Source organism: Hyla sarda, chromosome 1 (assembly GCF_029499605.1).
Source record: "Hyla sarda isolate aHylSar1 chromosome 1, aHylSar1.hap1, whole genome shotgun sequence".
Taxonomy (NCBI): domain Eukaryota; kingdom Metazoa; phylum Chordata; class Amphibia; order Anura; family Hylidae; genus Hyla; species Hyla sarda.
This window is the reverse complement of record NC_079189.1, coordinates 272577644-272604365: the sequence shown is the minus strand read 5'-3', so window position 1 is coordinate 272604365 and position 26722 is coordinate 272577644. Positions and strand designations below refer to the sequence as shown.

Here is a 26722-nt window from a genome sequence, read left to right as displayed (position 1 = left end):
TGTCATCATCCCCTTGTCATCATCCCACACATCCCCCCTTCATCATCCCCTTGTCATCATCCCCACCCCCCTTCATCATCCCCTTGTCATCATCCCCACCCCCCTTCATCATCCCCTTGTAATCATCCCACACCCCCCCTTCATCATCCCCTTGTCATCATCCCCACCCCCCTTCATCATCCCACCCCCCTTCATCATCCCCTTATCATCCCACACCCCCCCCTTCATCATCCTCTTGTCATCATCCCACATCCCCCCTTCATCATCCTCTTCTCATCATCCGCCATCAGTGGTCTTCAACCTGCGGACCTCCAGAGGTTTCAAAACTACAACTCCCAGCAAGCCCGGGCAGCCATCGGCTGTCCGGGCTTGCTGGGAGTTGTAGTTTTGAAACCTCCGGAGGTCCGCAGGTTGAAGACCACTGCGGCCTTCAACATCATCCAGCCCCCTCTCACCCTCCTTTAGTTCTGAGTACTCACCTCCGCTCGGCGCTGGTCCGGTCCTGCAGGACTGTCCGGTGAGGAGGTGGTCTGGTGGGATAGTGGTTCCGGGCTGCTATCTTCACCGGGGGCGCCTCTTCTCCGCGCTTCCGGCCCGGAATAGAGGCGTTGCCTTGACAATGACGCAGAAGTACGTTGGCAATGAACGTACCTCTGCGTCGTTGTCAAGGCAACGTGACTATTCTGGGGCCGGGCCCGAAGCGCTTAGAAGAGGCCTCCCCGGTGAAGATAGTAGCCCTGAACCACTATCCCACCGGACGACCTCCTCACCGGACAGCCCTGCAGCACCGGACCAGCGCCGAGCGGAGGTGAGTACTGTACAGAACTAAAGGGGGTGAGAGGGGGCTGGATGATGTCGAAGGCCGCAGTGGTCTTCAACCTGAGGACCTCCGGAGGTTTCAAAACTACAACTCCCAGCAAGCCCGGACAGCCGATGGCTGCCCGGGCTTGCTGGGAGTTGTAGTTTTGAAACCTCTGGAGGTCCACAGGTTGAAGACCACTGCGGGTGGGGGAGTTCACTCGAGTATAAGCCGAGGGGGGTGTTTTCAGCACGAAAAATAGTGCTGAAAAACTCGGCTTATACTCGAGTATACACGGTAATTAACTTACAATGACTCAGTCAATCGCCTGAGATATGCACGGTAATTAATAACCTACAGTACCATTAGAGATGCAAATACTTGTACCCTACACCAAGCCATGTCTCTATTACTGTTCTTCTCTTAGATAAATATGTTCTCATTTTTCCTTAGACACTACTGTATATGTCTATATTGTTCATTTTACCTTGAAAATGTTTAATAAAAAGATTGAAACAGAATTTACAAAGGCTGTGCACGTCCTTTGATAAATCTTGCTCTTCTGAGTGTTGCTGTGTAAGAGGGGGCGTGAAAGAGGAGTTACAAAAACTGTGATTATCTGTTGTGCGGAGTGAATCTGTGGAGTGGGTGCGACTGCCTATAGTCTACATTCATATTTTGGGGGGAGGAGGAGTAGATTGGGCACAGGTGTATAAATCTTAGCTTGGGACTCTTATTGAGAGCTTGCTCTTCTGAGTGTTGCTGTGTAAGAGGGGGCGTGAAAGAGGAGTTACAAAAACAGGAGTTTGAAAGCAGGAGGTTGAGATCGCTGTGAGTGTTAATTTCTGAACCCACAAGGTCTACAAAAAATTTTAAGTGTCATTTTGACTGTCTGTTTTTTCCTATACATTTGTGAAATCCCCATAACTAGATGGCCTCCATGTTGGAAAATGCAGTCCAATGTACATCCTGTTCAATGTATGCAATCCTTGAACAACAGTTTGAGGGTGCATATTGTTGTGCGAGATGTGTGCTAGTTGTCCGTTTGGAAGCCCAGATCCTGGATCTAGAGGGGCGACTGGCAACAATGAGAAGCATTAACAACATGGAGAGGAGTCTCGTGCTCACTGAGCAGGCACTCTCGGGAATAGAGGTGGGGGAGGACAGTGGGACGGAGTTGCAGGACAGTCAGGCAGTTAGCTGGGTTACAGTTAGAAAGAGGGGTAGGGGAAAAAGTGTCAGGGAGGCTAGTCCTGAACTGGCACACCCCAACAAGTTTGCCCGCTTGGCAGATGAGGGGGATGCCATTCCAGAGCTAGCAGAACTGCAGCAGGATACCGCCTCTGACCGCCAGGGGGGTGTCTGCTCCAGTAAGGAGGGAGGGAGGAGTACAGGGCAGGCCAGACAGGTACTAGTGGTGGGGGACTCAATTATTAGGGGGACAGACAGGGCAATCTGTCACAAAGACCGGGATCGCCGAACAGTGTGTTGTCTGCCTGGCGCACGAGTTCGGCACATCGCGGATCGGGTTGACAGGTTGCTGGGCGGGGCTGGAGAGGACCCAGCAGTCATGGTACATATTGGCACCAATGACAAAGTAAGAGGTAGGTGGAGTGTCCTTAAAAATGATTTCAGGGACTTAGGCCGCAAGCTTAAGGCAAGGACCTCCAAGGTAGTATTTTCTGAAATACTACCAGTACCACGAGCCACACCAGAGAGGCAGCGGGAGATCAGGGAGGTAAACAAGTGGCTCAGAAGCTGGTGTAGGAAGGAAGGGTTTGGGTTCATGGAGAACTGGGCTGACTTCGCTGTCGGTTACCGGCTCTACCGTAGGGACGGGCTGCACCTCAATGGGGAGGGTGCAGCTTTGCTTGGGGAGAAGATGGCTAGAAGGGTGGAGGAGTGTTTAAACTAGGGACTTGGGGGGAGGGAACCTACAGCAAAGAGGGGGAAGATAGTGTAGATAGAGAGGTGGGAATTATAAATGTACCTGGGGGTGGACCGGAGGGAGGGGTTAGAATAGTTAATAGGAATAGGCTTCATAGGAAAATAAAACTTACACCCTTGAATCCCATTAACCCCAATAACATAAAGGATGGAAATGTAAAGTGTATGTTCACAAATGCCAGAAGCCTAGCAAATAAAATGGGGGAGCTTGAGGCCTTGATACTGGAGGAACATATTGATATAGTTGGGGTCACTGAGACATGGCTGGACTCCTCGCATGACTGGGCTGTCAATCTGCAGGGGTTTACATTGTTTCGCAAGGATAGAATGAACAGAAAAGGTGGTGGAGTCTGTCTGTATGTAAGAAGTGGTATGAAAGTCAGTGTGAACGATGCCATAGTGTGTGATGATTTTGAGGAGGTGGAATCACTGTGGGTAGAATTACAAAAGGAGGGAAATACTGAAAAAATAATATTTGGGGTAATCTACAGACCCCCTAATATCACTGAAGAGATAGATGTTCGGCTTCATAAACAAATAGAGAGGGCCACCCGGGCAGGTACAGTGGTAATAATGGGAGATTTTAACTATCCAGATATAGATTGGGGTCCGGGGTTGGCTAAAACTACAAAGGGGCGACAATTCCTAAATTTATTGCAGGATAATTTTATGGGCCAGTTTGTGGAGGACCCAACAAGAAGTGATGCCTTGTTGGATCTGATCATTTCCAACAACGCAGAGCTGATTGGTAATGTAACTGTGCGGGAAAACCTTGGTAATAGCGACCACAATATAGTTACTTTTGACTTAAAATGTAGAAAACAAAGACAGGCGGGGAAGGCAAAAACATATAACTTTAAAAAGGCAAACTTCCCTGGGCTGAGGGCTGCACTACAGGACATAGACTGGGGGGAAGTGTTCTCAAATACTGATACAGAAGGTAAATGGGACATCTTTAAATCAACTCTAAATAACTATACAGCTAAATATATACCAAAGGGGAACAAATATAAACGATTAAAATTAAATCCTACATGGCTGACACATGATGTTAAAAGAGCAATAAACAACAAAAAAATTGCCTTCAAAAAATACAAATCTGATGGGTCAGCGATAACATTTAAACAGTACAAAGAGCTTAATAAAATCTGTAAAAATGTAATAAAAACAGCAAAAATTCAAAATGAGAGACAGGTGGCCAAAGAAAGCAAAACTAATCCTAAATATTTTTTTAGATATATAAATGCAAAAAAAAAAAGGACAGAGCATGTAGGACCCCTTAATAATGATAATGGGGAGGTTGTCACAGGCGATCAAGAGAAGGCGGAGCTACTGAATGGGTTCTTTAGTTCTGTATATACTAGGGAAAAAGGAGCTGACATTGGCCAGGTCAGTGCTGGTAACACATCATGTAATGTACTGAACTGGCTTAATGTAGAGATGGTACAAGGTAAGTTAAGTGATATAAATGTAAGCAAATCCCCAGGGCCGGATGGACTACACCCAAGAGTTCTTAGAGAGGTAAGTTCAGTAATATCTGTACCCCTGTTCATGATATTTAGAGATTCTATGGTGTCTGGTATTGTGCCAAGGGACTGGCGCAAGGCGAATGTGGTGCCAATCTTCAAGAAGGGCTCTAGGTCTTCCCCAGGAAACTATAGACCGGTAAGTTTAACGTGCATTGTGGGTAAATTGTTTGAAGGACTTATAAGGGATTACATACAGGAATACATAGGGGATAATTGTATTATAAGTGATAGCCAGCATGGGTTTACTAAGGATAGAAGTTGTCAAACCAATCTAATTTGCTTTTATGAAGAGGTGAGTAGAAGCCTTGACAGAGGAATGGCTGTGGATATAGTGTTTCTGGATTTTGCCAAAGCATTTGATACTGTCCCTCACAGACGTCTGACAGGTAAGTTAAGGTCCTTGGGCTTGGAAACTTTAGTTTGTAACTGGATTGAACACTGGCTCATGGATCGTACCCAGAGAGTGGTGGTCAATGATTCGTACTCTGATTGGTCCCCGGTAATTAGTGGTGTACCCCAAGGTTCAGTACTGGGCCCGCTGTTGTTTAATTTATTTATCAATGATATAGAGGATGGTATTAACAGCTCTGTTTCTATCTTTGCAGATGACACCAAGCTTTGTAGCACGGTACAGTCTATAGAGGATGTGCATAAGTTACAGGATGACTTGGATAGACTAAGTGTCTGGGCATCCACTTGGCAAATGAGGTTCAATGTGGATAAATGTAAAGTTATGCATCTGGGTACTAATAACCTGCATGCATCGTATGTCTTAGGGGGGATTAAACTGGCAGAGTCACTGGTAGAGAAGGATCTGGGTGTACTTGTAGATCACAGACTACAGAATAGCATGCAATGTCAGGCTGCTGCTTCCAAAGCCGGCAGGATATTGTCATGTATAAAAAGAGGCATGGACTCAAGGGACAGGGACATAATACTCCCCCTTTATAAAGCATTGGTACGGCCTCACCTGGAATATGCTGTTCAGTTTTGGGCACCTGTCCATAAAAGGGACACTGCGGAGTTGGAAAGGGTGCAGAGACGCGCGACTAAACTAATATGGGGCATGGAACATCTTAGCTATGAGGAGCGATTAAAGGAGTTACAATTGTTTAGTCTTGAGAAGAGACGTTTAAGGGGGGATATGATAAACGTATATAAGTATATTAATGGCCCATACAAAAAATATGGAGAAAAACTGTTCCAGGTTAAACCCCCCCAAAGGACGAGGGGACACTCCCTCCGTCTGGAGAAGAAAAAGTTTAGTCTCAAGGGGCGACACGCCTTCTTTACCGTGAGGACTGTGAATTTATGGAACGGTCTACCTCAGGAACTGGTCACAGTAGGAACAATTAACAGCTTTAAAACAGGATTAGATACATTTATGGAACAAAATAACATTAATGCTTATGAAGAAATATAAAATCCCATCCCTTCCCCAATATCGCGCCACACCCCTACCCCTTAATTCCCTGGTTGAACTTGATGGACATATGTCTTTTTTCGACCGTACTAACTATGTAACTATGTAACTATGTAAAATACAGAAACGCCCCCCCCCCTCACTCTACCTCCTTCTCTTCCTCACAGGAAAAGTGGAGGTAGGGATTTTGTTCTATTGCTTTGAGGCCAGGATTCCATTGAGGTTTTTTGTCCATCAGCAAAAACGCCAGAAAAACTGTCCCAGCTTTTTCCTGCGTTTTGTCAGTTTTTCTTGCATTTTTGCTGATGTGTGGAAACAAAAAAATGTACTAAACTTTTTGTTGTTTTTTTTCTTCAAAATTTAGATACGTGAATGTGGAGGACTATGTCAGATTTGGTGGATTGTGACGACGAACAGCATTTTTTTTTTAAATGTCAATAAAAGGGTTAAAGGGGTACTCCTCCCCTTGACAACCTATCCAAAGTATAGGGAATAAGATGTCAGATCGCCGGGGTCCCGCTGCTGGGGACCCCCGGGATCGCCGCTGCGGCACCGCGCTGTCATTACTGCACAGAGCGAGTTTGCTCTGCGCGTAATGACGGGCAATACAGGGGCCGGAGCATCGTGATGTCACGACCCGCCCCCCTCAATAAAAGTCTATGGGAGTGGGCATGGCGGTCGTCACGCCCCCTGCCATAAACTTGCATTAAGGGTGGCCGTGATGTCACGAGGGGTGGAGCCATGACGCCACACTGCTCCGTCCCCTGTATCGCTCGTCATTACGCTCAGAGCGATCCCGGGGGTCCCCAGCAGCGGGATCCCGGCGATCTGACATAAGATGTCTAGGGGCGGAGTACCACTTTAACGAGGGCTGTGGGGGAGTGTTTTTTTTATTAACATTATTTTTCAATGTTTTGTTTTTTTCTAGAATTGAATTTTCAGGCTTAATAGTGGAAGGCGTCTTATAGACAGAATCTATTAATAGGCCAGGGCTTAGCGTTAGCCGACAAATCAGCTAGCGCTAACCCCCAATTATTACCCTGGTACCCACTGCCACAGGGGTTTCGGGAGTCAAAAATGGCGCTCCTGGGCCTAGGCGGTAACAGGCTGGCATTATTTAGGCTGGGGAGGGCCTCGCCCACCCTGGAAACGTCAGGCTGTAGCTGCTTGGTTGGTATCTGTCTGAGAATGAAAAAATGAGTGAACCACACACTTTTTTATTTATTTATTTATTTATAAATAAAAAAACATAGGGTTCCCCCTATTTTCAGTATCAGGCAGATACCAACCAAGCAGCAACAGCCTGACATTACCAGTATGGGCAAGGACCATTGTTGCTGGCCCTCCCCAGCCTAAATAATGCCAGCCTGTTACCGCCTAGGCCCAGGAGCGCCATTTTTGACTCTCCGGGCCTGTCGGTATCGGCTCTTCCCGGCACCCTTGTGACGGTGGGTACTGGGGTAATAATTGGAGGCTAGCGTTAGCTGATTTTGGGGCTAACGCTAAGCCCCGGCTTACTAATGGATTCCGTCTATAAGACAGCTTCCACTACTAACCATGAAAATTCAACTATAAAAAACACGACACATTGAAAAAAAAATTATAAAAAAAAAACACTCCCCACAGTACTTGTTAACCATTTTATTGAAATTTTAAAAACCGTTGGTCATCATCACAGTCCAACGAATCTGACGTAGTCCTACGCATTCACATATGTGAAATGAGAAGAAAAGAAAACCAAGAAATATGGGTTACAGTGGGGATCAAAAGTTTGGGCACCCCAGGTAAAAATGTGTATTAATGTGCATAAAGAAGCCAAGGAAAGATGGAAAAAATCTCCAAAAAGGCATCAAATTACAGATTTTATTTCCATCATTAACACTTTCAAAATAACAGAAAACAAAAAAATGGTGTTTGCAAAAGTTTGGGCACCCTGCAGAATTTATAGTATGCACTGCCCCCTTCACAAAGCTGAGACTTGCCAGTGTCATGGATTGTTCACCTGGGAAGACCAGGTGATGTCAATCTCAAAGGTTTTAAATGCCCTGACTCATCTGACCCTGCCCCAACAATCAGTACCATGGGTTCTTCTAAGCAGTTGTCTAGAAATCTAAAACTGAAAATAGTTGACGCTCACAAAGCTGGAGAAGGCTATAAGAAGATGGCAAAATGTTTTCAGATGCCAAAAACCTCTGTTCGGAATGTAATTAAGAAATGGCAGTCATCAGGATCAGTGGAAGTTAAAGCAAGATCTGGAAGACCAAGAAAATATCAGACAGAACAGCTCGCAGGATTGTGAGAAAAACTATTCAAAACCCATGTTTGACTGCAAAATCCCTCCAGAAAGATCTGTCAGACACTAGAGTTGTGGTACACTATTCCACTATAAAGAGATACTTGTACAAATATGGTCTTCATGTAAGAATCCTCAGAAGAAAACCTCTTCTACATCCTCACCACAAAAATCAGCATTTGAACTTTGCAAATGAACATATAGACAAGCCTGAAGCATTTTGGAACCAAGTTCTGTGGACCGATGAGGTTAAAATTATACTTTTTGGCCGGAATGAGCAAAGGTACGTTTGGAGAAGAAGGGGAACAGAATTTAAAGAAAAGAACCTCTATCCAACTGTTAAGCATGGGGGGGGGGTCAATCATGCTTTGGGGTTGTATTGCAGCCAGTGGCACAGGGAACATCTCACGAGTAGAAGGAAAAATAGATTCAATAAAATTTCAGCAAATTGAAAAAAACTCAGTTAGTAAATTCGATTCTACAGTAGAAAATGCTCTATGGTAAACTTAACCGTAGACAAGGCAAGGAAAAATTCTATCAAAATTTGCGCAATAAAAGGCGTAAAAAAACACTTGCGCGTATTTTGGGGCAAAAAAATAGACACAAAACAGCTCTATATACAATGATACATTCCCCCCTATGTCCTTACTCTGAAGAAATGTATTTACAAGTTTACGGTGACATTTTATCCTAATCCCACTTAGGTAATCCCAACATTTTAGTGTACAAAATAAAATTTTTCCTTTTCACATCCCACTTTAATGTACATTTATCAAATACCTGTGGGGCGTTAGGACTCGCTGTACCCCTTGTTACGTTCCTTGAGGGGTGTAGTTTCCAAAATAGTAGGCCATGTGTTTTTTTTTTCTTGCTCTTCTGGCACCATAGGGGATTCCTAAATGCGACATGCCCCCCCATTTCAGCAAAATTTGCAAATGTGACTCCTGCTCTTCTGAGCATTGTAGTGCGCCAGCAGTGCACTTGACGTCCACAAATGGGGTATTTCCACACTCAGAAGAGATGGGGTTACAAATTTTGGGGGGCATTTTCTCCTATTACCCCTTGTAAAAAAGTAAAATTTGGGGGAAAACCAGCATTTTTGGGAAAAATAAAAAATGTATTTACACATCCAACTTTAACAAAAAGTCGGCAAGCACCTGTGGGGTGTTAAAGCTCACAGTACCCCTTGTTACATTCCTTGAGGGGTGTAGTTTCCAAAATAGTAAGTATTCCATGTGTTTTTCTTTTTCTTTTTTTTTTTGCTGTCCTGGCACCATAGGAGCTTCCTAAATGTGACATGCCCCCCAAAAACCATTTCAGCAAAATTTGCTTTCCAAGAGCCAAATGTGACTCCTTCTCTTCTGAGCATTGTAGTGCGCCCGCAGTGCACTTGACCTCTACAAATGGGGTATTTTCATACTCAGAAGAGATGGGGTTACAAATTTTGGGGGGAATTTACTCCCATTACCCCTTGTAAAAAAGTAAAATTTGGGGGAAAACCAGCATTTTAGTGAAAAAAAAATTTAATTTACACATCCAACTTTAACAAAAAGTAGTCAAACACCTGTGGGGTGTTAAGGCTCACTGTACCCATTGTTACGTTCTTTGAGGGGTGTAGTTTCCAAAAAAGTATGCCATGTGTTTTTTTTTTTTGTTTTTTTTTTTGCTGTCCTAGCACCAATAGAGGCTTCTTAAATGTGACATGCCCCCCAAAAACCATTTCAGAAAAACTAACTCTTCAAAATCCCATTGTCGCTCCTTCCCTTCTTAGCCCTCTACTGCGCCTCGCCGAACACTTGACATACACATATGAGGTATTTCCTTACTCAAGAGATATTTAGTTACAAATTTTGACAGGATTTTTCTCCTTTTACCCCTTGTAAAAAGAACATGTGAGTGTAAAAAATGAAGATTTTGAATTTTCTCCTTCATTTTACTGCTATTCCTGTGAAACACCATATGGGTTAACACACTTACAGTATGTCATTTTGAATACTTTGAGGGGTGCAGTTTTTGTAATGGGGTATTTATGGGGTATTTCTAATAAAAAAAAAGCCCTTCAAATCCACTTCAAACCTAAACTGGTCCATGAAAAATTCCAGTTTTGAAAATTTTGAGAAAAATTTAAAAATTGCTGCTGAACTCTGAAGCTCTTTGATGTCTTCCAAACTTAAAAAACATGTAAACTTTATGATGTAAACATAAAGTAGACATATTGTATTTGTGAATCAAAATATAATTTATTTGGAATGTCTCTTTTCCTTACAAACAGAGAGCTTCGAAGTTAGAAGAATGCTAAATTTTCAATTTTTTCATAAATCTTTGGAATTTTTCACCAAGCAATGATGCAAGTATCGACAAAATTTTACCAATAACATAAAGTAGAATATGTCACGAAAAAGCAATCTCGGAATCAGAATGAAAAGTAAAAGCATCCCAGAGTTATTAATGCTTAACGTGACAGTGGTCAGATGTGCAAAAAATGCTCTGGTCCTTAAGTTGAAAATGGTCTTAGTCCTTAAGGGGTTAATTCTGATTTTGCTCGAAAAAGTTCTGTCTTAATTTCTTCATATTCTCTTTTGTTTTTTTCTAAGATGACTTTTCGTAGATCTAGATCATGTTTTAGTTGTACTTTTTCCCATTCTTCAACAAACATATGATCATCTTGAAACTGTGATGGTGGTTTATAAAACAGCAGACCTCGAGGATCTCTATTGCATTCCATGTAGGCCAATAAAGATTTTATAGTCCAAAAAATGTGTGTTTCTTTTTCTACAAGAGCTTGGATCCAAAATTTTAAAGCTTTTAAGCTTAGTGTCTGAAGCTCATCTAAGGAGTCGCAGGATAAAAAATATGCTTCGGCGTCTTCGCTGCCTGTATTAATGGAAGTGTCCATGGTGCTGTTGTCAGGATTATCCTCCATAATGGCTTCTGATCTTATGTGCGTGCTCTCTTCCATGAGGCAGCAAAAATGGAACAACTAACAAGAGTGTGAGGTGTGGGGGATGGGCACTTCAAACTTATAAGACATATATTACCTACAAGCCCAAAAGGCTAATTATAATCACTACAAAAACCTACAAGAATTAGCCTGAAAGTAACCAAAATTCAATCTTTATTAATCTATACAATCAGGTAGAAAAACACCCATAAAATAACCCACCCTTAAAAATTCCCCCCAACAAAAGCCAAGCAGGATGACACCGGGATATATGACAAAGATCACAATATTGCCAATAGTACAAATATACAGTACAAGTCAGCACACTAATGAAAAAATATATCTTAAGTCAGTACTTTACCTGATTGTGACATGCTGACAAATCCCCAGGTGGTTGTTCTGCTACCTCGACACGTGTTTCGGGCAATCCCTTTCTCAAGAGGCGCTACATGAGAGTGGGAACTACCAGCTCTTTATGTATTTCGCCCTCCAATGACGCATGCAGCGGGATCAGACACCGGCCGACTTCCGGGTGGCGTCATAGGCGGATGCGCGTCATACCTTGAAGCACATCCGCCCTTGCTGACAGCCCTACGAAAGACAGCACAGCGCCACGGACCCGCGCATGCGCACCGGGCGTATACAACCTTCAATGCTAACAGGTAACCACCAATGGAGCCGCATCACATATCACAATAAAGGGCAAAATTTACAAGACCGCATACTCTAACTATTATCTACATTTAAAATTTGTATTTATTTTTTTTTTGCTTTTTATATTTTAGGAGTCATTAAATCATACATTTGGTAATGGGGAGGACCATAATAATAAATCCTAATATATAATTATAACAAATCCCTAGTACCATTTTCCCAAAATAATTAAATATGAGTGATAAATACCCCTATTACTTCCCAATCAAACAACACAGGGTTCTAATTTCCAAAATAGTGAATAAAAATGATTATTATAAAAAAAAATTATTATGAAAATTAAAAATAAATAATAAAAATATAATTATAAAGGTCTGTTCCCCATACCTAAATCTATATAAGTCATGTAATAAATTCCTATATCTCACACCCATGTACCCCTACTCGTGAGGTGCCCCCTACAGAATAACACGGAGACTTGCCCATAAATTCCCGCAGCATAGATCCAACCATTAGGATTTATTATTATGGTCCTCCCCATTACCAAATGTATGATTTAATGACTCCTAAAATATAAAAAGCAAAAAAAAATTTTTTAAATGTAGATAATAGTTAGAGTATGCGGTGATATAAATTTTGCCCTTTATTGTGATATGTGATGCGGCTCCCTTGGTGGTTACCTGTTAGCATTGAAGGTTGTATACGCACAGTGCGCATGCGCGGGTCCTTGGCGCTGTGCTGTCTTTCGTAGGGCTGTCAGCAAGGGCGGATGTGCTTCAAGGTATGACGCGCATCCGCCTATGACGCCACCCGGAATTCGGCCGGCGTCCGATCCCGCTGCATGCGTCATTGGAGGGCGAAATACATAAAGAGCTGGTAGTTCCCACTCTCATGTAGCGCCTCTTGAGAAAGGGATTGCCCGAAACACGTGTCGAAGTAGCAGGACAACCACCTGGGGATTTGTCAGCATGTCACAATCAGGTAAAGTACTGACTTAAGATATATTTTTTCATTAGTGTGCTGACTTGACTTGTACTGTATATTTGTACTATTGGCAATATTGTGATCTTTGTCATCTATTCCGGTGTCATCCTGCTTGGCTTTTGTTGGGGGGAATTTTTAAGGGTGGGTTATTTTATGGGTGTTTTTCTACCTGATTGTATAGATTAATAAAGATTGAATTTTGGTTACTTTCGGGCTAATTCTTGTAGGTTTTTTTACACTTATAAGACAGCTTTAATGCAGCACAGCAGTAGCGCACCTGGTGAACACTGATAACATCAATGGGGTGCCAGACACTCTTGTTAGTTGTTCCATTTTTGCTGCCTCATGGATGAGAGCATGCACACAAGATCAGAAGCCGTTATGGAGGATAATCCTGACAACAGCACTACGGACACTTCCATTAATACAGGGAGGGTAGACGCCGGAGTGTATTTTTTATCCTGCGACTCTTTAGATGAGCTTCAGGCACTAAGCTTAAAAGCTTTAGAATTTCGGAATCCAAGCTCTTGAAGAAAAAAAACACAAATTTTTTGACTATAAAATCTTTATCTGCCTACATGGAATGCAATACAGCCCCTTGAGGTCTGAGGTTTTATAAACCACCATCATAGTTTCAAGATGATCATGTGTTTGTTGAGGAATGGGAAAAAGCACACCTAAAACATGCTCTAGAACTACAAAAAAGTATCTCAGAAAAAATTGAAACAGAATACAAAAAAATTAGCACAGAACTTGTACGAGCAAAATCAGAATTAAAGAAAAGCATGTCTATAACTCAATTTAACATCTTCAAAAATAATCAGGAAAAAACCTTCAAAAATTACAAAATTCAATAAAAGAAATAAAAAGAGATAAATATATGAGACAAAAAAGACTTCGATACAGGAAAAACATTCTCTTGGAAATCAGAACAAAATTATCTGATTACAATAAAAAAAAAATATCCACCATCTAATTATAGGAAACAATCTAAAAAGTAAACAAAGACAGGTCACAACTGCTATCCCTTTAGGAGAAAAATTAGAATAGGGAGGAGGAGAAAACAGCAACATGTGGACTCAACCCAGAAAAAGGTAAAAAGCGTCTCTTGGTGACAGTAACTGGCTGTACAAATGTATTCAATCTGACAAATATTGAATTTCCAGAGATATGCCTAGAAAAATTTTTGGTTTAAATTAAACTTTTGTAGAGGAACATTTTGAGATCGATCTTTTCAAGTCAATACGAAAGATCGGACTCGAAAGATTCTTCAAGGTTTCACATGGCAAAAAAGAAAAACTTAAAAATGTTAGCAATGAACCTGTAGTTGTGAATAAAAAGAAGGTGAAATTCCTTGCCAAATAAGTAAATTGGGCTTCCCTTTAGTAAAGGAGTTTGATGATATAGACAATGAATGTGTTGCTATACTGGCTGGCCTGTTGTCCGGGGAGAATCCACAACATGAGAAGATAGAGTCTGTTGTTCAGAGCACACCTTTTTCTGGTCGCAATAAATCTAAATTCTGTCCTCCTGTCCCCCTGGGCAGCAGTATTAACCTGTTCAGTCAAGCAGTGAAAAAAAGATGTTCTAGCGCTTTGCTACCCGAACAGCAGGTCCAACCTTTCCCCAAATGAGTTGAAAGCTTTGGATTGGTAAGCCTCCAGAGAAGACGTGTTGGTCACTAGGGCTGATGAAGTTGGCGCTGTGGTGGTTTGGCTTAAAGCCGACCATGACACATACATGAAAAATTGTCTTGTAATCCCACCAGCAAAATCATAAATAAACTGCTATCGTCGCGGGGATCGGTTCAGCGAATGAAACATTATCGAGTTTCCTAGAATGGTTTATTTCCCCCCCCCCCCCCCCCATATTTTATTAGAGACACAAGTGACCTGTTAAGTAACTTGGAAGATTTTGCTTGGCAGGAATCCTATGTTTTAGTGTCTTTGGATGTAGAGGCGCTTTACACCCGCATACCGTGGGAGGCAGGTGTATGAGCCATGACACATTTTCTTTCATATTCAGGCAAATCTAAAGAATTTATTGATTTCGTTGCAGAAGCATTGTTTTTTATTCTCAATAATAACACTTTTACTTTTGATATGTGGTACAAACAGAAACATGGTACCCCAATGGAGTTCCCTGTATCATGTACCCTGGCAAATATTTATCTTGCTATTTTTGAGTTAACTTATGTCCACACTCTCAGGAACCCCTTCACCCGGTTTGTGAAGCGGTTCCTGAGATACGTGGATGATGTTTTAATAATCTGGGATGGTACTAAAAATGATTTTGAAGATTTTGTTAAATATCAAAATTAATAATGACATGCACATGCTATTCACACACGAATATAGAGGAAAGTCTTTAAACTTTCTTGATTTCTTACTTAATATTGATGAACTCAAATTAAAAACTACAAGGTTTAGATAAACAATAACAAAAAATTTGCTGTTGCATTATCATAGCTCACATCCTTTTTACATAAAAAACAATATTCCATACTCACAGTTCATTATACTTAAAATAATTAATAGTGACAATAGCCAATATCACACACAAGCCAAAGAATTAAAACAAAGACTCTTGGAGAGACAATACCCCAAACCTATCATTCAAAAAACATTTCTGAGAGCAGAACAGAGAGACAGGAAAGAGCTTTTAATCCCCAACAAACAAAAAAGAAAAGGTAAGAACGATAAAAAAAAATTTCATTTGAAAATAGTCCCATGATTAGTATAATAAAAAGTGCCATTCTTTCGAATTGGTATATGTTAGAGCAAGATTCATAACGTAACCAAAAAGCTATAAACAAACCGATAATAACCTCTAGAAAAAATAAAACTATTCATGACTATATTAAAAATAAAAAAATATTAAAAACTTATACCGAATCTAACTAGCCCACAAAAAATATGCCAGTTGGCAATTTCCCCTGTGGACATTGCAACTATTGCAAAGAAATAATAATAAAAAAAAGTATATACAATTAGGCAGCTATACAGTTAAATTATCTATAGATCTCATGTTTTATGTTTCTGGTTTGGACTTGTTGTCCACCTATTGCTGTATTATTTGAAAATGTTCAATAAACACTATTTACAAAAAATATATATATATCTATAGATATAATTTTGTAGTCTATTGTCTTGTCTGCACCTGCGGCTTTTTCTATATAGGAAAAACCAAAAGAAATCTTAATGTTATATTTCGAGAACATTTATATTCTCTACGTACAAAAATAGGTGCCACTAGATTAATTTCCCATATAGATGTTTATTATGATGGGAAAATCGAAGATATCCAATTCGCAGGCCTACAACATATTCCACAACAAACCGCAAGGTGTAGACAGACATATAAAATTATTGCAATGTGACCAAAGGGGATCACGAAACTAAAAGTGCTGGGCCCGTTGGGTCTTAATGAAAGAAATTATTTTAGCTCTTTTCTATAAAATAGCAGGATAAAAATGTGTTATGATTTCCATTCGTTTTAACATGTGAACTATGTATGTATGTTGGTGAAGGGTCACTCCTCCCCCTCCTCCTTTTCCCATATATACCTGGTTGTTAATCCAAGGGATCAGGAACCGTATGATGCGTCACTGATGCGAAACCATGCTGTTGTTCTACTATGCTCCGGCTGCCGGCTGGTAGCTGTCTTTCCCTCCCTGCACCTGGGTGAACTTTATCTGTATCTGGACAGTATATCGAATGTGTCCGAATATGTTATACACATGGACACCTCTTCAATAAAGTCTGAATCTTTTTCATCTTGAATGGTAAGTGCAGACATTCTTTCTTCCTTTTGTGGATTTACATGTGGAATTGCTGGTTCTACTAGCATCTGGCACCCAATTGATGTTATCATTGTTCACCAGGTGCACTACTGCTGTGCTGCATTAAAGCTGTCTTATAAGTCTTATAAGTGTGCAGTGCCCATCCCCCACACTCTTGTTAGTTATTCCGTAGTGTGAATTTGCCCCAAGAAAATGGAGCTCCTAGCTAGTGTAAGTGGACTGAAAGTTATAGAGGCAAAATAATGTGTGATGACAGAGTCCCCTTACACTGAAGAACAGGGCGATGTCCAGCCATGACTGCATCTGACTTTGCCTCAAGCCGCTTACTGGACTGCTTTTCTCTATGGTAGGCACTGGTGGGAGGCAGCTTTTAATGTCAGAGGAAGGTATACCGTTCCCCAAGATGTTGGGGGAAATGTTTTTTATTTTTTTCTTAAAATTACAGCGAAAAAGCATTTGGCATCATCTCTTAGAACACTTACCGGAACAAAATCATCCCTTTGTAAACGAATAATGTCCCCAACCTGGATGTCCTTCCATTGCTCCCAAAAGAATCTATAGCAAAACAAGGAAATTAAAACAGGCTTGAGTAGAAAAACCTTTTTTTATTTTTTTATTAAAAACTCACATCTTGACTAGAATAGATTTTATCAGTGGCAGACATTTTTTATAGCTTTTCTGCAAAACATTCAGCAGTAAAGCAGTAACTACCTTAATTGCCCTGACATTTTTTATAAACTTTTGACATGCAAGCATGTCAAAAGTTTTGATTGGTTGGGGTCTCAGCACCAATCTTTAGAGAGACTGTCTCCGGCAATAAGTTGGAAAGAGCGCTGAGCAAGAGAATAAAGTGTGCTACCATGGACTTCTCCTGGCTTTTTCTAGGGATTGGTGGAGGCCTGTCGGTATGTCATGTAAAAAATCTTACGATTTTAGTAAGTAAAAAAAATATTTACAGATACATAATATAAACTTTGAATAAGCCTCCATGATCGAAACTACCAATGTGCTGGACTATCAGAAATTCTTACCTTGTGGTAGTCAACAGACAGTCCCTCGCCTACACTGCTTGAGGTCTGTACAATGTCAATGTCCACTTGATATAAGACTATTGACTATTAGGCATCTGTGTAACAAATGTCCATACAAACAACCAAATCATCAAACCTGTTCAGGACGCCGGGCGTATGCATCCGCCCTGCATTCCGAGTCCTTAAGGACGTGGGGCGTATGCATACGCCCGTGGGAATTCCGGTCCCCGCCGCTAGCCGGTTGGGGACCGGACCAGAATGCCTGCTGAAATCATTCAGCAGGCACCCCGGCACATCGCCCAGGGGGGTCCGGAGACACCCCCCCCCCATGTCGGTGATCGCAGAAAATCGCATGTCAATTCAGACATGCGATTTTCTGCTATTTTGGGCTGATCGGGTCTCTGGTGACTCGGTCACCCGGAAAATAGCGATGATCAGAGCTGTCAGGGACAGCCCCGATCATTTTGAGGGCTAGGAGTGAGGTCGCAGAGCTGCGATCTCCTCCTGTCCCCTGCCATTGGTCAGAACTGATTCTTACCAATGGCAGAGCAGGACAGTGGGTTGCCATGGCAAAGATGGAGGCCGGTACCTGCAGGAGAAGATGCCTGGAGATCCCCGATCATTGCTGAAGACTTCTGGATCCTGGGTCAGGTAGGGAAACTACAGTGGGGGGGGGGGGGGGGGGGGGGAGGGAATTGAAAGTGAAAGTAAAGTGATCTTTACTGTGGCAACCACTAGGAAGGCCAAACTGCAACTCCCAGCATGCCCAGACAGCCAAAGTCTGGGCATGCTGGGAGTTGTAGTTTTGCAACATCTGGAGGCTCACAGTTTGGAGACCACTGTTACAGTGGTGCCCAAACGGTAGCCCTCCAGATGTTGCCAAACTACAACTCTCAGCATGCCTGGACTGCCCAGGCATGCTGGGAGTTGTAGTTCTGTAACATCTGTCCCTTCAGATTTAGCAATTTTCATGAATTTTTTGAAAATTGCTGCTCTACTTTGAAGCCCTCTAATTTTTTCTGTCAGCTCTAGATCATCCTCAGAGCTCAAGAGTCAAAGAGGCTGGGCTGAGCCGCAAGATGCATGCCTCATCCCTCCCCCAACCCTCCTTACTTCAAATAATTGATATGCACAGTTCAGTGCTGGAATCCAAGCTTTGTATATCAATTAGCCTCACAAACTAAGAGAGGACCTCAGTGACTTAGAGTGAGACTTTGCCCTCAGTAATAAAAGTACACAAGCTAATTCAGACATTTATAAGAGCATCCTAAATAAATCTTCTAAATGACATAAACACAACGAGAATAAAAGTATTAGAAATAGGAAAAGACCAATTTGATTAACAAAAACAGTTAGGGATGCAATAAATAAGAGGAAAGCATTAAGACTACTAAAACAGGAAGGACGTAGAGACATGTTAAAAAATATGATGAGAATATGAATAAAATCTGTAAACAAGATGTAAAATTAGCAAATTTAATTTTACTTACAAAGCAGCAGGAAGAATGATTGCCATAGAAAGACTAAAGAACTCCAAAATATTTTTTACCTACATAAATAATAAGTAACTTAAAACTGAAAATCTTGGCCCCCTAAGAAATAATCGAGGATGAGGAAAAAGCCAATCTACTAAATTCATTCTACTCTACTGTGCTTTAAAAGAAAAATCAGATGATATAATGATTAGTGTTGAGCAGCATAGGCGATATTTCGCGAATATATGGACAAATATTCGTCATATATTCGCTACATTTGCATATTCGTAATATTCGCGGTATATTTTCGCATATGCGAAAATTCACATATGCGAAAATTAGCATATGCTAAAATTAGCTTAAATGAAAATTCGCATGCGCGAAAATTAGCATATGCGAAAATTTGCATATGCAAGTTTTCCCATATGCGAAAATTCGTACACCAGTCTCACACAGTAGTATTAGAGCCTTCTTTAGACCACACAAGCTGGAAGCAGAGAGGGATGATCACTGTGGGAAAAAAAACAAATATTCGTAATTTACGAATATTTTGTGCTATATTCGCGAGTATTCGCGAATATGCGATATTCGCATTGCGAATATTTGCGAGCAACACTAATAATGATATGTCAGATCATATGAGTAGGGATGATGCAAATTCTCCAGCAAATTTCACCTGTTTAATGCTTGGTTCACATCAGCGTTTTTCCATCTCCATTGCTCATATCCTTTATAGAAATGAGCAACGGAGATGAAAAACTAAAGTAACTGATCCCATTCATGTATATGGGGATTTTTCAAATCTCCACTGCATTGTACTGTTATTGTCTGCTGCATTGAATTTGCATATATTTTTTTTTTTAACAGCGAAAACACGGGCATGCAGGATTTTTCCCCCCAGTCATGAGTAATGGATGGTTGCAATTCAGATAACTTTATTGACAAGCCAAGAAAAAACAATACAAAGAGTATTTGCTTACATGAAACCAAATGTAAATACAATAGCATAAAAAATACAACAACAATTCAGGTAAGGAGGGGGAAACAGGGAAATAGGGAGAGGGAAGGACTGGGGAAAGGAGATGTCACATAAAAGCAAATAATAACAAGTATAGGCAAGGAGAGAGAATTATCTATAGCTCAGCTTGGGTGACCTAAAAAAAGTCAGAGAAAAATCAACAAAGGACAGCTGTATAGGGAAACCTTATAATGAGAGATAGTAATGCATGTCAGGGGCATAGGAGGAGGATATCCAGGGCTCCCAAACTTTAGTAAATAATTCAACCAAGTCTGTCCTGATGGCATTCAGTTTTTCAGGTAATCGTATTTATGAAAAATCACCATAGGGAGAAACAGTATAGGGGAGCACAATTTAGAAGCTATATGAATTCGGGCAGCAAGTAGAATGAACTGGACCAGTTGGAAGGTAGGAAAAGATTTTCTAGTTTTTCCGTCCGAGTCGCCAGTGGATGCACTTCACAATGAAGGAGGAATTCCAGTGGTGAGGGATGGATAAAACATGTATGCGTACAGGCACCCCCGGTGGGTAATATGAAGTAACGGAAAATCACAGATAGGGAAGAGTCTCCCTATACTCTTTCCTGCCTCCCTACTGACTGAATAGGGTATCACAGAACCAATAAAACCCAACACCTTAGTATTCAGTCATACAGGTATTACAATCCCTGCCCCTAACAAAGTACTACAAAACTAATACCACCTGAAAAGTAATAGAATGTCTGAATATAATACAAACATCATTTGCACACACGTTTGTAATTAATTATTTTTCTTAATATCTGTAGAGTGTTTTAATGTGTTATTTAAAGGGGTATTCCGCCCCTAGACATTTTATCCCCTATCCAAAGGATAGGGGATAAGATGTCAGATCGCCGCGGTCCCGTTGCTGGGGACCCCCGGGATCCCCGCTGCGGCACCGCGCTATCATTACAGCACAGAGCGAGTTCGCTCTGTGTGTAATGACGGGCGATACAGGGGACGGAGCCGCGTGATGTCATGGCGCCGCCCCTCGTGACATCACGGCCCGTCCCCTTAATGCAAGTCTATGGGAGGGGGCGTGACGACCGCCACGCCCCCTCCCATAGACTTGTATTGAAAGGGGCGGGCCGTGACATCACGAGGGGCGGAGCCGTGACGTAACGATGCTACGGCCCCTGTACCGACCATCATTACGTGCAGAGCGAACTCGCTCTGTGCTGTAATGATAGCGCGGTGCCGCAGCGAGGATCCCGGGGGTCCCCAGCAGCGGGACCGCGGCGATCTGACATCTTATCCCCTATCCTTTGGATAGGGGATAAAATGTCTAGGGGCGGAATACCCCTTTAAAGCTTCAAAATTGGTTTTATAGTGCAACTGTTAAATATGCATTTTATGATACCGGGTCATGGTATGTGACGTCCTTTCCGGGTCACCCCCGAAAACATGTATAAAAAGCATTAATGTATTCTATTTTATAATAGACCTGACAAAGAGCAAAATTGCTCAAAAAGCGCATTGTCCTTGCTATTTAAATAAATGAAAACTTTTCATCATGGACAATTTTATGTCCGTGATTTTCGGTTACTTCAATTAACCCACCGGAAGCACCAGTATGTATAGTGTTCATTTTTTTTTATTTTTTTTAAAAGTATTTATGTTTTGCATATAAAGATAACAAACATCGCCATCCTGGCGAAATAACAGAAACAGAAAGAATAGCACCTCCCAAAGGTCCCAGCATACCCCAATAACCACCAATATGAAGATAAGGTATACCAAAAGGATCAGCAAGGTACACTGGAGGCTACTCCGAGGCCCCTAGAGGCATCCAACATAGACAAACAACCAGACACACATCCATACATACATCCCGGCCCCCTCCCCCCCCCCCCCCCCACCCCAGACCGGACAACGACCGAGCAGTGAATTCCCCAGGCGACCTACTGAGACAGACCAACCGGCCAATCAGCCGACTCTGCTAACAACCAAGGGGTCCACACCTTATCAAACTTCTTAGGGCACATACGACTAACATAAAGGGCCTGATACAATGGAAAATATTTGTTCACCAAGGCTATCCAACGAGACAGTGGAAGGGTGTACGTATCCTTCCAAGTCATAACTAACACCTTGCGGGCACAAAACAGCAGGAAATAAATCAACATCCGTCTATGAGCACTAAAGATCAAGTCATTGATAACCCCCAATAGACACACCGTAGGGCTAAATACAGAGGGAAAGTCCAAATGAACACCCAAGAAACCCATCACCTCCCTCCAGAAGGTTGCAATAACAGGACAATCCCATACAGCATGCAGAAAGGTACCTACTTCCAAGGAACATCGAAAACAAAGGTCAGAGGGAGACAATCCAAAACGCTTAAGCTTAGCAGGGGTACAGTACAACCTCAGAATGTATCTAGATTGAATCAACATATCCCTGCTACTGACAACAGTAGCATAGTAGGAGCCCTCCACTTCCTTCCACTGACTCTCCGACAAGTCCGGGATATCAGCTACCATTTAGAAAAGGCCAAGGAAAAGGGACAGGGCCCCAATGACTGGAGAAGGGCATAGGACTGGGTGAGAGGTTTACAGAGATCCGTGGTGCCCAAGAGAAGCTCCACCTCAGAAAAAGCCGGGGTAAACATCAGGGAGCCAAAGTGCGCCTGAACCGCATGCCGAAGCTGATAATACTTAAACAAAGCAAATCCGGTGCCATAGTGCTCCCTCATCTCCTCAAAGGACATGAAAAGCTGATCCTCCCGGAACAAGTGGGTCACAAATGTAACTCCATGAGTACCCCAAAAACTGGCCTCCTGTAACCCACGCAGGTGAGACAGATAAACGTTCCCTCACAAGGGTGCCCTAGGAGATACCAGAGGCAGTGGAAATTTACTCGACACCAGGGACCACACTTTAGCCACAGTTAACAGAGGAGTAGGGAAGGAGGATCCAGGGTTATACCTGTAGAGTGTATTGGTCAGAGCTTCATACGATCCCATAAGCACACCGGCCAGGGCTGTCGCTGAGTTCGACAGATCCATGTCGATCCACCACGCTGCATAGACCAACTGAGAGGCAAGAAAATAGTAAGCTAAGCCACCTCGCCAATTGGGGGCCTGGAGCAGGGCCCGACCGAGTCTGGGAGGCTTTCCCTGTCAATAGAAGGATCCCAGAGCACTGCATAGCGTGTTAAAATACCTCCTGGGGGGGGGGGGAATGACAGGTGAAATAGATATAGAAACTTAGGGAGGTAAATCATTTTAAAGATATTGATCCTGCCTGCCAGGGAGAGGGGTAGGGTAGACCATGCGAGCAGTCGCTCCACAGTGGACTGTAGTAATGGCTCCAAGTTAAGAGGCATATAGTCTAGCAGGGACGGAGTAACCTCCACTCCCAAATACCGAAAACGAGGAACCACCTGCACCCCAGCCGGAAGAGAGGGTGGCAGGGGGACCCCAGAAGAAAGCGCCATCAGGGAGGACTTAGCCCAGTTAACCTGCAGGCCCGAGATAACACCAAAGCAGGTAAGTAAGTCCATAAGGGACAGTAAGGAGCCCTGAGCATCTGCCATATACACCAGAGTATCATCTGCATAGAGGGAAACCTTTTCCACAATAGACCCTCTGGGAATGCCACATATATCTGGGTCCCTCCGTATGGCCGCTGCCAATGGCTCTATCGCTAGCACAAATAAGAAGAGAGAAAGCAGGCACCCCTGTCTCGTCCTCTGACCCAGGGAGAATGGGGCCAAAACGTCCAAGTTAGTACGGATCCGGGCCCTAGACATATCATACAGCAGGTGAACCCAGGCACAAATGCATGGGCTGAACCCAAACGCCCCCAATACCTCCCAGAGATAGGGCCGCAAAATTTAATCAAAGGCTTCATAGATATCCAGACTCACCACCACACCCGTGGGAAAGCCCCCATCCACCGCCACTATGTTAAGCTGCAAACGTTTCACATTGACATCCGTAGCCCTACCTGGCATAAACCCCTTATGGTCAGGATGAATGATAGCACTGACAATGCCATACAATCGGGTAGCCAGAACTCTAGCCATAATTTTAATATCGACATTCAGAAGGGAAATAGGTCTATAGGAGCCAGGGAGCACTGGATCCTTGCCAGGTTTAGGAAGCACAACGATGAGCGCCTCCCTCATAGAATCTGGAAGGGCATCAGCATCGGCTATGGAGTGAAACAATTTACATAGAATAGGGGCCAGACGCTCCTCATTCATCCTGTACCAATCACCTACCATCCCATCTAAACCCGGAGTCTTCCCCCGAGGAAGATCCCTAATAGCTTGAGCTACCTCCTCCACAGTAAAGGGGGCATCCGATGCCTCCGCCTGAGCCTGCGTAAGCAAGGGAAGAGCCAAGTCCTGGAAGAAGAAGAGAATCTCCCCCTGACAGGGCACAGAGGGGGCAGCATATAAGGAGGAGTAAAATTCCTGGAAGACTTCATTTATCTCAGAGTGAGATGTAACTACCACCCCATCACGTCCCATAATGCAAGGAATAGAGGCCGTCGGGCAGGTAGCCCTAGCCAAATAGGCCAACAATTTACCATTCTTATCACCGAATTTGAACAGGTAGCCTCCCTATCCGCTAACTTCAATTGGACCCTGTCTTTCTGAACGACATAAGGATCTCTGAGCCTTAGCCCACTCCCTCTCATTCTCGGGTGATGGATTCCTAATATACTCAGCCTCCAGAACCCCCACCTTCTGCAAGAGTGCGACCTCCATGGCCAACCTACGTCTCCGCTGACCGGCGACCCCGGCAATAAAAGCACCCCTGATCGTAGCCTTGTACGCGTCCTACTGAACCAAAGCGTCTGGATAGTCAGTATTGTGTTCCCAGTAGTCAGTATGAGCCGCCCCCAAACCCTCCACTACCGCCTCTGCCTGTAACCAGCCAGGGGGCATGCGCCATATATGGGAAGGGGGGGCAGCGCCAAGGTGCAGAACTACCAGTAGGGCAGAGTGGTCTGAGATCCCCCTAGAGGAGTAGGAAACGCCTCTTACCACCGGAAGAAGATCCTCGGACGCCAGATCTACACGAGAAAACGACCTATGGGCCGCTTAGTAAAAGGAGAATGAGGACCCTGTAGGGTTTTTCCACCTCCAGAGGTCAGTCAAGCCCAACGCCATTCTCCAGGTATTGAATGCAGAAGAGCCTTGGTCAACAGCCGTGGTGCGGTCGAGGACTGGATCAGGAACCACGTTGAAATCACCTACAAAGAGAACAGGGTCAGAGAGAAAAGAGAGCAGTTTGTTAGTAAGAAGCTCCAGCACAGAAACTTGGAAGGGAGGGGGCGCATACACAGCAACAAGAACAAAAGAGGCAGACCCCAAAGCACAGTGCAAAAGAACATACCTCCCAAATTGATCACAGGCCACCTGAGAGAAAACCAACGGCGGGGATTTAGTAATTAGCATAAGTGGAGTAGGTAGCATAATAACCCCTCGCAATCCAGGCCTGTTTAAGGGCCAGGATCTTCTGACTCGTAAAGTGAGTCTCCTGCAGGCAGATAATGTGAGGAGACTGATGCTTAAAAAAATTAAGACAAAGGTCCCGCTTAAACTTGGAATTGAGCCCCCTGACATTCCAACTAACCACCTTTAAAGTCCCCATCTGGATAAAGAGCACAAATAAGAAACAGGATGGACCCACTCCTCACCAGGACTAGGGAGGATTGAGCACCGGGACCACACACACCCCACTCACCCAACAAACAGACAGACAGGCACAGAGACAGCACTGACAGACAGCAAAGACAACAGACTTCCAACCAACAAAAACAAAGAATACCAGAAAAACATCCCCAAAACAATACCCTGTCTAACGCGAACTAAACCAGTGCAGACCTATACCCTGAACCAGAATACGTAACAGGCGAGTGCGGGAGTTACTTACAACCTCCAACCGCCACCTCCGCCCACTGCAGCGCTTCCACAGGCGAGGTGAAAAATTTGGTGGTGCGTCCATCCACCACCCGCAACCGGCCCGGATACAGCATGGCATAGCGATACCCCTTGGAGCGGAGTGTGGCCCTGACCTGGTTCGCTGTTTTCTCAATTCCATGGAAAAGTCCGGGTAGAAGGAGACCCTGCTATTGCCAAAGAGCACCTCTCTCTTGAACCTCATGGCTCTCAGGATAGCGTCTCTGTCTGTTAAAGTGAAGAATCTTTGCTAAAAAATGGGCATGGAGGCCCCCCAGGCACAGGAGGTCTGGCGGGAACACTATTGGCCCTCTCCACAGAGAAGAAGGGAGAAAAGGTATCAGCAGGTAACAGCTCTATCAGCCAGGACTCCAAGAACGCCAAGGGATCCGAACCCTCCGCCTTTTCCGGAAGGCCCACCAGCCGAACATTGGTACGCCTCAGTCAGTTTTCAAAGTCGTCTGCTCTATACACCAAACCCTGGAGCTGCCGCTACAGATCAGAAATTTGTTGAGGAATAGGGCGGAGTGTGTCCTCAACAGTAGAAACTCTATTCTCCCCCTCCGTAGTGCGTTCCCCTTAGCTTTTGATTATCATGGCGCAGAATGACAAATTCCTGTCGAAGCTCGTCCACCTTGGAGATCATAGAGGTATGACAGGAGGTTATGGTAGATAGAATCTCCGTAAAGCACAAGTCCAGGAGAGCCCCATCATACAGCATCTTATCCAGAGGGGGAAGAGGTGAAGGCAAGGCACTGCTCAACGGCTCCCCAGATCTGGAAAACTGACTTAACGTTTTAGCAGCATTGGCCGCCACTTTAGTAGATAAAGGAGTCTGGGTCACAGAATCCCTCTGGGAGCAACCACTAGCCTCAGAGAGACCATTGTCT

General features: G+C 43.4%; 1 protein-coding gene across 1 annotated transcript in view; it reads right to left on the bottom strand.

Moving 5' to 3' along the window:
• The window catches only part of ATP8B3 (ATPase phospholipid transporting 8B3), a 1029241-nt gene that overhangs the window by 738499 nt on the left and 264020 nt on the right, over nucleotides 1-26722 (bottom strand). Inside the window, exon 8 of the mRNA XM_056572418.1 lies at nucleotides 16855-16927. Within this exon, the coding sequence (XP_056428393.1) occupies nucleotides 16855-16927 (73 nt within the window). The remainder of the gene's footprint in view (nucleotides 1-16854; nucleotides 16928-26722) is intronic.